At 40.3% G+C, this 12500-nt stretch overlaps 2 protein-coding genes across 2 annotated transcripts in view; one reads left to right on the top strand and one right to left on the bottom strand.

Moving 5' to 3' along the window:
- Positions 1–10652, top strand: part of abce1 (ATP-binding cassette, sub-family E (OABP), member 1) — a 14570-nt gene extending 3918 nt beyond the window's left edge. The window contains exons 6-19 of the mRNA XM_034556825.1: positions 845–982; positions 1122–1191; positions 1382–1478; positions 4646–4735; positions 4972–5093; positions 5642–5766; positions 6377–6473; positions 6894–6953; positions 7088–7146; positions 7543–7653; positions 8047–8189; positions 8278–8400; positions 8486–8597; positions 10307–10652. Coding sequence (XP_034412716.1) covers positions 845–982; positions 1122–1191; positions 1382–1478; positions 4646–4735; positions 4972–5093; positions 5642–5766; positions 6377–6473; positions 6894–6953; positions 7088–7146; positions 7543–7653; positions 8047–8189; positions 8278–8400; positions 8486–8597; positions 10307–10354 — 1395 coding nt within the window. The 3' untranslated portion in view covers positions 10355–10652. The remainder of the gene's footprint in view (positions 1–844; positions 983–1121; positions 1192–1381; positions 1479–4645; positions 4736–4971; positions 5094–5641; positions 5767–6376; positions 6474–6893; positions 6954–7087; positions 7147–7542; positions 7654–8046; positions 8190–8277; positions 8401–8485; positions 8598–10306) is intronic.
- A 282-nt stretch (positions 10653–10934) lies between these two features.
- The window catches only part of otud4 (OTU deubiquitinase 4), a 19486-nt gene continuing 17920 nt past the window's right edge, over positions 10935–12500 (bottom strand). Inside the window, exon 22 of the mRNA XM_034557715.1 lies at positions 10935–11879. Coding sequence (XP_034413606.1) covers positions 11511–11879 — 369 coding nt within the window. The 3' untranslated portion in view covers positions 10935–11510. The remainder of the gene's footprint in view (positions 11880–12500) is intronic.

Here is a 12500-nt window from a genome sequence, read left to right as displayed (position 1 = left end):
GATAACGTTTTGGGTGGAGCGGTTTCTCTTCTGTCCGACCACCAACTGAAAGCTTTATGTAGAAATAATCTCTCTCTCTCTCTCTCTCTCTCTCTCTCTCTCTCTCTCTCTCTCTCACCTGCTGTATTCACACATGAAGTCTGTGTGGAAATCATAGAAGTAAACAAAAGAAACCCAGTCGTCTATCTGGTGCAGACTAGATCCCAAATTCAGTCCAGAACGTTAGTTTTCATCAGCTTATTTCAGTTTTTATGCATTAAATCACACTTTTAAATGTTCTTTTTGGATTGTGCAATTAAAAATATTATATATTTAAATTGTCTCTGTGTATATTTTATATTTAATGTAATATTATATTATTTAGAATTTAATAAAGTTATTCCTAAAAATGAAAATCATCTAACGTCAAACATGAGTTTTACACAAGTTGTGGAAAAAAAACACATTTCATTGGAAGTTCAATTCTCCAGGTCCCGCCCTCCTCTGCCTCTGATTGGCTCGTTGCCTTCATTGGTTTTATTGGTCAGCTTCTGGAGTGAGATTCGTTCTCTCTGGTACGATTAAATATCTATACTTCTTCACTTAAAATGGTAAAAACATGAACGTAAAACAAATAAACACTTTTTATTTCACTCGCTGTGTTTTTAAATCAGGAATATTTATTTGTTGTTTTTACTAAATCACACGTGACATTTTATAGAATTATAAAATAATCTGCTTCAAATTACAAAAAGCTCTGAAAGTCGACGTCTGTGCTTCTGTGTTCATGTTCTCGTTGTTGACGTGTTGTTGACGTGTTGTTGACGTGTTGTTGACGTGTTGATTGCTTGGTCCTCTGCACCAGAACCCTCCAGACTGGCAGGAGATCTTGACGTACTTCAGAGGCTCTGAGCTGCAGAACTACTTCACCAAGATCCTGGAGGACGACCTGCGGGCCATCGTCAAGCCGCAGTACGTCGACCAGATCCCCAAAACCGTCAAGGTAAACCCTTCGCTAGTACAATGTGTGTACTTGTACAATGTGTGTACTTGTACAATGTGTGTACTTGTACAATGTGTGTACTTGTACTTCTGATCTGGTTTCTGATGGACTGGTTGTAATTCCCCATGTGTGCCTGCAGGGGTCAGTCGGGTCCATCCTGACCAGGAAAGACGACACAGACACACAGACCATCGTCTGTGCCCAGCTAGGTAACACACACACACACACACACACACACACACACACACACACACACACACACACACACATCCACTACTCCTGGAGCATGAAGTGTTCCTCTGAACCTCATTAATTATGTGTTATTGCGTAACTGTTTCCTCTATTGATGAATCTGTTTAAATCGGTCCGTGTTGTGATTGGCTGCTTGTTGCCGGGCAGATCTGAGTCACCTGCGAGAGCGTAACGTGGAGGACCTGTCCGGAGGAGAGCTGCAGAGGTTCGCCTGCGCAGTCGTCTGCATCCAGAGAGCCGACATGTGAGCCACGTTCTTCAGTTCCATGTTCTTCAGTTCTTCAGTTCCTCAGTTCCATGTTCTTCAGTTCTTCAGTTCCATGTTCTTCAGTTCCTCAGTTCCATGTTCTTCAGTTCCATGTTCTTCAGTTCCATGTTCTTCAGTTCCATGTTCTTCAGTTCCTCAGTTCCATGTTCTTCAGTTCCATGTTCTTCAGTTCCATGTTCTTCAGTTCCATGTTCTTCAGTTCCTCAGTTCCATGTTCTTCAGTTCCTCAGTTCCATGTTCTTCAGTTTCATGTTCTTCAGTTTCATGTTCTTCAGTTCCATGTTCTTGTTCCTCTGCTTCATGTTCTTCTTCAGTTTAATGTTCTTGTTCTTCTGTTTAATGTTCTTCTGTTTAATGTTCTTGTTCTTCTGTTTAATGTTCTTCTGTTTAATGTTCTTCTGTTTAATGTTCTTGTCCCTCTGCTTCTTGTTAATGTTCTTCTATTTAATGTTCTTGTTCTTCATGTTCTTGTTCTTCTGTTTCTTGTTCTTGTTCCTCTGCTTCATGTTCTTGTTCTTCAGCTTCATGTTCTTGTTCTTCAGCTTCATGTTCTTGTTCCTCTGCTTCATGTTCTTGTTCCTCTGCTTCATGTTCTTGTTCTTCAGTTTCATGTTCTTGTTCCTCTGCTTCATGTTCTTGTTCTTCAGTTTCTTGTTCTTGTTCCTCTGTTTCATGTTCTTGTTCCTCTGCTTCATGTTCTTGTTCCTCTGCTTCATGTTCTTGTTCCTCTGCTTCATGTTCTTGTTCTTCTGCTTCATGTTCTTGTTCCTCTGCTTCATGTTCTTGTTCCTCTGCTTCATGTTCTTGTTCTTCTGTTTCATGTTCTTGTTCCTCTGCTTCATGTTCTTGTTCCTCTGCTTCATGTTCTTGTTCTTCTGCTTCATGTTCTTGTTCTTCTGTTTCATGTTCTTGTTCCTCTGCTTCATGTTCTTGTTCCTCTGCTTCATGTTCTTGTTCTTCAGTTTCATGTTCTTGTTCCTCTGCTTCATGTTCTTGTTCCTCTGCTTCATGTTCTTGTTCCTCTGCTTCATGTTCTTGTTCTTCTGTTTCATGTTCTTGTTCCTCTGCTTCATGTTCTTGTTCCTCTGCTTCATGTTCTTGTTCCTCTGCTTCATGTTCTTGTTCCTCTGCTTCATGTTCTTGTTCCTCTGTTTCATGTTCTTGTTCCTCTGTTTCATGTTCTTGTTCCTCTGCTTCATGTTCTTGTTCCTCTGCTTCATGTTCTTGTTCCTCTGCTTCATGTTCTTGTTCTTCTGTTTCATGTTCTTGTTCTTCTGTTTCATGTTCTTGTTCTTCTGTTTCATGTTCTTGTTCTTCTGTTTCATGTTCTTGTTCTTCTGTTTCATGTTCTTGTTCTTGTTCCTCTGCTTCATGTTCTTGTTCTTCTGTTTAATGTTCTTCTGTTTCATGTTCTTGTTCTTCTGTTTCATGTTCTTGTTCTTGTTCCTCTGCTTCATGTTCTTGTTCTTCTGTTTCATGTTCTTGTTCTTCTGTTTCATGTTCTTGTTCCTCTGCTTCATGTTCTTGTTCCTCTGCTTCATGTTCTTGTTCCTCTGCTTCATGTTCTTGTTCTTGTTCCTCTGCTTCATGTTCTTGTTCTTCTGTTTCATGTTCTTGTTCTTCTGTTTCATGTTCTTGTTCCTCTGCTTCATGTTCTTGTTCCTCTGCTTCATGTTCTTGTTCCTCTGCTTCATGTTCTTGTTCTTGTTCCTCTGCTTCATGTTCTTGTTCCTCTGCTTCATGTTCTTGTTCCTCTGTTTCATGTTCTTGTTCCTCTGTTTCATGTTCTTGTTCCTCTGCTTCATGTTCTTGTTCCTCTGCTTCATGTTCTTGTTCCTCTGCTTCATGTTCTTGTTCTTCTGTTTCATGTTCTTGTTCTTCTGTTTCATGTTCTTGTTCTTCTGTTTCATGTTCTTGTTCTTCTGTTTCATGTTCTTGTTCTTCTGTTTCATGTTCTTGTTCTTGTTCCTCTGCTTCATGTTCTTGTTCTTCTGTTTAATGTTCTTCTGTTTCATGTTCTTGTTCTTCTGTTTCATGTTCTTGTTCTTCTGTTTCATGTTCTTGTTCCTCTGCTTCATGTTCTTGTTATTCTGTTTAATGTTCTTCTGTTTCATGTTCTTGTTCTTCTGTTTCATGTTCTTGTTCTTCTGTTTCATGTTCTTGTTCTTCTGTTTCATGTTCTTGTTCTTCTGTTTCATGTTCTTGTTCTTCTGTTTCATGTTCTTGTTCTTGTTCCTCTGCTTCATGTTCTTGTTCCTCTGCTTCATGTTCTTGTTCTTGTTCCTCTGCTTCATGTTCTTGTTCTTCTGTTTCATGTTCTTGTTCTTCTGTTTCATGTTCTTGTTCCTCTGCTTCATGTTCTTGTTCCTCTGCTTCATGTTCTTGTTCTTCTGTTTCATGTTCTTGTTCTTCTGTTTCATGTTCTTGTTCTTCTGTTTCATGTTCTTGTTCTTCTGTTTCATGTTCATGTTCTTCTGCTTCATGTTCTTGTTCTTCAGTTTAATGTTCTTCTGTTTCATGTTCTTGTTCTTCTGTTTCATGTTCTTGTTCTTCTGTTTCATGTTCTTGTTCTTGTTCCTCTGCTTCATGTTCTTGTTCTTCTGTTTCATGTTCTTGTTCTTCTGTTTCATGTTCTTGTTCTTGTTCCTCTGCTTCATGTTCTTGTTCCTCTGCTTCATGTTCTTGTTCTTGTTCCTCTGCTTCATGTTCTTGTTCTTCTGTTTCATGTTCTTGTTCTTCTGTTTCATGTTCTTGTTCCTCTGCTTCATGTTCTTGTTCCTCTGCTTCATGTTCTTGTTCTTCTGTTTCATGTTCTTGTTCTTCTGTTTCATGTTCTTGTTCCTCTGCTTCATGTTCTTGTTCTTCTGCTTCATGTTCTTGTTCTTCTGTTTCATGTTCTTGTTCCTCTGCTTCATGTTCTTGTTCTTCTGTTTCATGTTCTTGTTCTTCTGTTTCATGTTCATGTTCTTCTGCTTCATGTTCTTGTTCTTCAGTTTAATGTTCTTCTGTTTAATGTTCTTGTTCTTCTGCTTCATGTTCTTCTGCTTCATGTTCTTGTTCTTCAGTTTCTTGTTCTTGTTCTTCAGTTTCTTGTTCTTGTTCTTCAGTTCCATGTTCTTCAGTTTCTTGTTCTTGTTCTTCAGTTTCATGTTTGACGAGCCGTCAAGTTACCTGGATGTGAAGCAGAGGCTGAAGGCCGCCATGACCATCCGCTCACTCATCACCCCGGACAGGTGAATACAGTGTGTACAGTGTGTGTGTAAAGTGTGTAATGTGTGTATAAAGTGTGTACAGTGTGTGTGTAAAGTGTGTACACAGTGTGTATAAAGTGTGTACAGTGTGTGTGTAAAGTGTGTACACAGTGTGTATAAAGTGTGTACAGTGTGTGTGTAAAGTGTGTACACAGTGTGTATAAAGTGTGTACAGTGTGTGTGTAAAGTGTGTACATTGTGTGTACTTTGTGTTCCAGGTACATCATCGTGGTGGAGCACGACCTCAGTGTGTTGGACTACCTCTCTGACTTCATCTGTTGTCTGTACGGCGTCCCGAGCGCCTACGGAGTCGTCACGATGCCCTTCAGCGTCCGAGAGGGTAACGCACACACACACACACACACACACACGCACACGCACACACACACGCACACGCACACGCACACGCACACACACACACACGTGTATATTTATTTTAATGTATTTTATATTCTATTTAATATAATTGATATTTATTTATAAATATATATTATATTTATATATATAATATATATATATATTATACATTTATTTATATTTATTTATTTACTTATAAATATGTATATAATTTATTTATTTATAAATATATATATATATATATTCATTAATTTAAAGTATTTATGTAATATATAATTTTTTCATATATATATATATTATACATTTATTTATATATATTTATTTATTTACTTGTAAATATGTTTATATTTTATATATATCATTTATTTATTTATAAATATATATATATATATATATATATATATATATATATTCATTAATTTTAAAAAGTATTTATGTAATATATAATATTTATTCATATATATATATATATATATATATAAAAATAAATAATATTATTATAATAACACTGGTTCCCTCCTCGTCCTTCAGGTATCAACATCTTCCTGGACGGATACGTTCCCACGGAGAACCTCAGGTTCCGAGAGACCTCGCTGGTCTTCAAGGTGGCGGAGACGGCCAACGAGGAGGAGGTGAAGAGGCTCCGGCACTACCAGGTCTGTTCTCACGCCTCCTCTTCATCATCATCATCATCCTCAGAGGAGTGATTCAAGGCTTTTATTCTGGAGGAACTGGTCATTTAAAACATTTATTTTATTCAACTATCCGGAAATGACGAAGACAATTATCTTTTTATTTTAATTACTTTATCTGATATTACCTCTTTTTATGTATATTTTTAAATATCTTTTGTTATATTACCTTAAATAATTTAAGTGATCTAAAATAACTTCTCTTATAATATTCTAAATTATCTTAAATTACATAACCTTATTTAAATATATGTTATAGTATCTAAATTATTAATAAAACTCCACTTTATTTATTTTAATTTTTTGTTCAAGTATCTGGAAATATTATAATATTCTAAATTATCTTAAATTACATAACCTTATTTAAATATATGTTATAGTATCTAAATTATTTAAATTAATAAAACTCCACTTTATTTATTTTAATTTTTTGTTCAAGTATCTGGAAAGACGATTATTTTTATTAATTTATCTGAAATTATCTAAATTAATTAAAAAAATGTAATATTTATTTATAAATGATTTTAAATGCTCTTAAATAGTTGATCAAATGTTTCTCTTTTCGTTGTTAAAGTATCCGGCGATGACGAAGACGATGGGCGAGTTCAGCCTGGAGATCAAAGCCGGAGAGTTCTCCGACTCTGAGATCATGGTGATGCTGGGAGAGAACGGTGAGTCAACAACAACAACAACAACAACAACAACAAACTATACACAACATCATGGTGATGAAGAGAGTCTCAGACTCACAAATACATTACAATGCAAACATATACATTTAAAATCAACAACACACAAACAACATCATGGTGATGTTGTTTGTGTGTTAATAACTTTTTGATTAATAACAATTATCTTTGGCAGATAATAAAATAATAATAAACTCATAATAATTCGTCCTCTTCATCACTAAAGTTATGAGCCTTCCTCCTCTTCATCACTAAAGTCATGAGCCTTCCTCCTCTTCATCACTAAAGTCATGAGCCTTCCTCCTCTTCATCACTAAAGTTATGAGCCTTCGTCCTCTTCATCACTAAAGTTATGAGCCTTCGTCCTCCTCGTCTTCATCGTTGTGTTTGATGTGTCTGCAGGAACGGGGAAGACGACTTTCATCAGGATGTTGGCTGGAGGACTCAAACCTGACGGGGGAGGTGAGTGTCTCACACACACACACACACAGACACACACACTCACTCACTCACTCACATACACACTCACTCTCACTCTCACACTCACTCACACACACACACACTCACTCTCACACTTACCTGTCGGCTGTCCTCAGGTGAGGTTCCCATCCTGAGCGTCAGCTACAAGCCTCAGACCATCAGCCCAAAGTTCAAGGTCAGTTCCTCATCTCTCATTATTATTATTATTATTATTATTATTATAATCTTTAACTATCTTTATTTATTGTCTGAAACACGGCGGTTCATTTAATAATAATAATAATCCTGTAGCTGAAGAGAAGTTTTCCTTTGTTGATCCCTTTCTTAAAAATGTTGTTAAACTTTGTGTGTGTGTGTGTGTGTGTGTGTGTGTGTGTGTGTGTGTGTGTGTGTGTGTGTGTGTGTGTGTGTGTGTGTGTGTGTGTGTGTGTGTGTGTGTGTGTGTGTGTGTGTGTGTGTGTGTGTGTGTGTGTGTGTGTGTGTGTGTGTGTGTGTGTGTGTGTGTGTGTGTGTGTGTGTGTGTGTGTGTGTGTGTGTGTGTGTGTGTGTGTGTGTGTGTGTGTGTGTGTAGGGCAGCGTCAGAGCTCTGCTGCACGAGAAGATCAGAGACGCCTACACTCACCCTCAGTTCATCACCGACGTCATGAAGCCGATGCAGATCGAGAGCATCATAGACCAGGACGTGAGTCAGACCACTAGGAGGACTCGAGTCCAGCAGGAGTACCAGAGTACTTCTACTGGTACTCGAGTACCAGTAGAAGTACTCTGACCTTCTGCTCGAGTACCAAGAACACGATGTCCAAATACTTGTATCTTTTTTTTTTTTTATAGCTCACCAAACATATTTATACTATAATTATTTATTACTAGACTTTAATCTAATTTATTTTTTCTCTTTGGGCCTCGAAACAATAAACAAACAAATTATAAATAAACCCCCAAACCTCTGTTCAAGTATTTAATATTTAAATGTACACAAATAAATCTGATAAACACACGTCTGCCCTCAAGTTGAAACTGACTCCTCCCCCTGCCCCCTGACTCCTCCCCTGCCCCCTGACTCCTCCCCCTCCAGGTGCAGAACCTGTCTGGCGGGGAGCTGCAGCGCGTCGCCCTCACGCTGTGTTTGGGGAAACCAGCCGACGTCTACCTGATCGACGAGCCGTCGGCCTACCTGGACTCTGAGCAGCGGCTGATGGCCGCCAGGGTCATCAAGAGGTCACCTTCCACTTCCTGTTTCCTTGCTCCTCCTCTTCCTGTGTGTGTTTCCTGTCTGACTCCTGTGTGTGTGTGTGTGTGTGTGTAGGTACATCCTCCACGCCAAGAAGACGGCGTTCGTGGTGGAGCACGACTTCATCATGGCGACCTACCTGGCCGACAGAGTCATCGTGTTCGACGGCATTCCCTCCAAGACGACCGCGGCCAACACGTAAGAAACACACCAGGCTGTTAATAAATAAACCGTTGTTGTTGTTGTTTATTTGTGTGTGTTGTTTTGTGTGTGTGTGTGTTAGGCCTCAGGGTTTGCTGGCGGGGATGAACAGATTTCTGGCGCTGCTGGAAATCACCTTCAGAAGAGACCCGAACAACTTCAGGCCGCGCATCAACAAGTGCCACTCCATCAAGGTACAAGTACACACACTACTACACACACTACTCCATCAAGGTACAAGTACACACACTACTACACACACTACTCCATCAAGGTACAAGTACACACACTACTACACACACTACTCCATCAAGGTACAAGTACACACACTACTACACACACTACTCCATCAAGGTACAAGTACACACACTACTACACACACTACTCCATCAAGGTACAAGTACACACACTACTCCATCAAGGTACAAGTACACACAATACTCCACACACTACTCCATCAAGGTACAAGTACACACACTACTCCATCAAGGTACAAGTACACACAATACTCCACACACTACTCCATCAAGGTACAAGTACACACACTACTACACACACTACTCCATCAAGGTACAAGTACACACACTACTACACACACTACTCCATCAAGGTACAAGTACACACTACTACACACACTACTCCATCAAGGTACAAGTACACACACTACTACACACACTACTCCATCAAGGTACAAGTACACACAATACTCCACACACTACTCCATCAAGGTACAAGTACACACACTACTACACACACTACTCCATCAAGGTACATGTACACACACTACTACACACACTACTCCATCAAGGTACAAGTACACACACTACTACACACACTACTCCATCAAGGTACAAGTACACACACTACTCCATCAAGGTACAAGTACACACACTACTCCATCAAGGTACAAGTACACACTACTCCATCAAGGTACAAGTACACACAATACTCCACACACTACTCCATCAAGGTACAAGTACACACAATACTCCACACACTACTCCATCAAGGTACAAGTACACACAATACTCCACACACTACTCCATCAAGGTACAAGTACACACTACTCCACACACTACTCCATCAAGGTACAAGTACACACTACTCCACACACTACTCCATCAAGGTACAAGTACACACACTACTCCATCAAGGTACAAGTACACGCAATACTCCATCAAGGTACAAGTACACACTACTACACACACTACTCCATCAAGGTACAAGTACACACACTACTACACACACTACTCCATCAAGGTACAAGTACACACACTACTACACACACTACTCCATCAAGGTACAAGTACACACACTACTACACACACTACTCCATCAAGGTACAAGTACACACACTACTCCATCAAGGTACAAGTACACACAATACTCCACACACTACTCCATCAAGGTACAAGTACACACACTACTACACACACTACTCCATCAAGGTACAAGTACACACACTACTCCATCAAGGTACAAGTACACACAATACTCCACACACTACTCCATCAAGGTACAAGTACACACACACTACTACACACACTACTCCATCAAGGTACAAGTACACACTACTACACACACTACTCCATCAAGGTACAAGTACACACTACTCCACACACTACTCCATCAAGGTACAAGTACACACACTACTCCATCAAGGTACAAGTACACACACTACTCCATCAAGGTACAAGTACACGCACTACTCCATCAAGGTACAAGTACACGCAAGGTGCCAGGTGTAACATGTTGACCTTCACTGCCCCCTGCTGGTGACTTGTCTGCATTACAATAAAAGGCTAAATGTTGTTGCTTCTGAACACAAACTTGATTACATGTTGTCGTCAATGTGTCAACGTATGAATAAAGTTGTATTGAAAGAGGCTTCTTGTCTCTCCAGGACACGGAGCAGAAGAAGAGTGGGAACTACTTCTTCCTGGACGACTAAGACGACGTCTCTCTTCCTGCGATGCGTTCAAGGACCGCCGTATCATCGACCGAAAGGAGCAGATGCGTTTAATAAAATATAAATATCATGTGAATCTTTTCATGAGAAAAGCATCATCAGCCTTTTGTGTTCCAGGCTGCGTTCAAGAGCCGTCAATGTTGTGAAACGTTTTAAATGGAAGAAAAAGAGCATTGCTGAGCGGACCGGGCTGCGTTCACAAGCAGCGAGTTCAGAGACGTTGTGGAACATCAAGCATCTTTACAACATGACAATAAACTGATGCTCCCTGATCCCAGAACAGTTTCTATCCTTTGTGTTTCTGATGATACTCTAATAAACAAGATACTGCCACTTCTATGACTTAATGTTTCATAAAATAACTTTAATAGAAAGTACAGTTTGACATTTAGTCTCTTCTTCCTGCTCAGTCTTAAAGGATTCAATTCTCAATTTTACTTCATAATGTTTGAGTCTTCACACCAACTGTCTCTGGAGTACTTCTGATTAAGAGTATAAGTACATCAATACATGGACTTGACCCCAGCCACGAGTATTTAAAAAAACAAAATCTAAAGAACTCTTTAATCAATTAAATGTTTAATTACTTATACATAAATCTATGAAATATTTAATTCATTTACAAACAAAGAAGATCTGAACCAAAGTTTTATTTAATCGCATAGAAAAATCCCAACAGCTTTCAGTTCTGTACAGAAGAAACTAAATAAAAGGGTAAAAAGCAGCAAACGTAAGGCACTGAATCTCTGGAGGTGATTAAAGGTGACGAAGAATAAACCAGTGAAGAAGAAACCATTAAAAGAAACACCCTCAGCTTCGTTCCCATGAAGCCGTTTCACAACAACAACAACAAAGTGTCTTTGATCTTTAGCTCGGTGCTAACAGGAAGTGCACGGAGTTTGTTGCTGAACTACGTTTAAATGTAAATTTACCGACATGCGAAGCGCTCGGCTGTCGTGCTGCGTTCAAGGGACGCCAGAGTCTGAAATTTGAGATTGCACTCATGTTGGAATTACAGACTTTTAGCTTAGCATAAAAGTCTTTATGCTAAGCTAACTGGAGACGCGAGTAACACAAATCGCCCCAGAAAAACGAACTAAATCCCCCTTTCCCAGCGTCTCTTCTCATTGGTCGAGGGCTAGTACCCTCTCTCCCGGCCCCTCCCCCTGTGGGAGGGGTTAAACTGGATGTAGTTTAGGTCCGCCCCCGGGTCCCCTCCGTGTCTCCTCCGGGGGCCCCCCCTGCCCCGCGGGCCCCTGGGGTTCCTCCTCGCTCCCCGAGGGTTCAGGCTCGTGGGTTTGAGTCCGGCCCCCCAGTCATCCTCTGTGCTGCAGCCCACGGACAGGGACTCCGTGTAGCCCCCCCTGCCGGGCTCCGGGGCCCCCAGCTGGACGTAGCTCCTCCGGTAACCGCGGGAGGGGCGGCTGTCTCCCGGCAACGGGGAGCCGGGGGAGCTTCTGGTCGCCATGGAGACGTCGCCGACGTCAGGTTTTGAAACCAGCTTCATCTGAGAGAGAGAGAGAGAGAGAGAGAGAGAGAGAGAGAGAGAGAGAGAGAGAGAGAGAGAGAGAGAGAGAGAGAGAGAGAGAGAGAGAGAGAGAGAGAGAGAGAGAGAGAGAGAGAGAGAGAGAGAGAGGTATTACTTCATGTAGTACTACAAGTACTATACAACAGTGCTACAAGTATTGTTGTATACTACCGCTGTTCCTCCAGGTTCTACCACAGCTACTATTATACTACTGCAGTACTAAAGCATCCTAAGATGGGTCTGTACTACTACTACTACTACTAAAGCATCCTACTACTACTACTACTACTACAGTCCTAAAGCATCCTACTACTACTACTACTACAGTCCTAAAGCATCCTACTACTACTACTACTACTAAAGCATCCTACTACTACTACTACTACTACTACTACAGTCCTAAAGCATCCTACTACTACTACTACTACTACTACTACAGTCCTAAAGCATCCTACTACTACTACTACTACTGGTATTATAGTACTACTACTTAAATGAAGTACTAAGGCGTCCTAAGATGGGCCTGTTGAAGGGCGGGTACTACTACAGGTACTATAGTACTACTACAGGTACTACACATGTTACTACAGTACTACTACA

The sequence above is a fragment of the Cyclopterus lumpus genome, chromosome 18 (genome assembly GCF_009769545.1).
Source record: "Cyclopterus lumpus isolate fCycLum1 chromosome 18, fCycLum1.pri, whole genome shotgun sequence".
Classification (NCBI taxonomy): Eukaryota; Metazoa; Chordata; class Actinopteri; order Perciformes; family Cyclopteridae; genus Cyclopterus; species Cyclopterus lumpus.
Note: the sequence above shows the minus strand (reverse complement) of the source record. Positions and strands in the feature narration are given on the sequence as shown.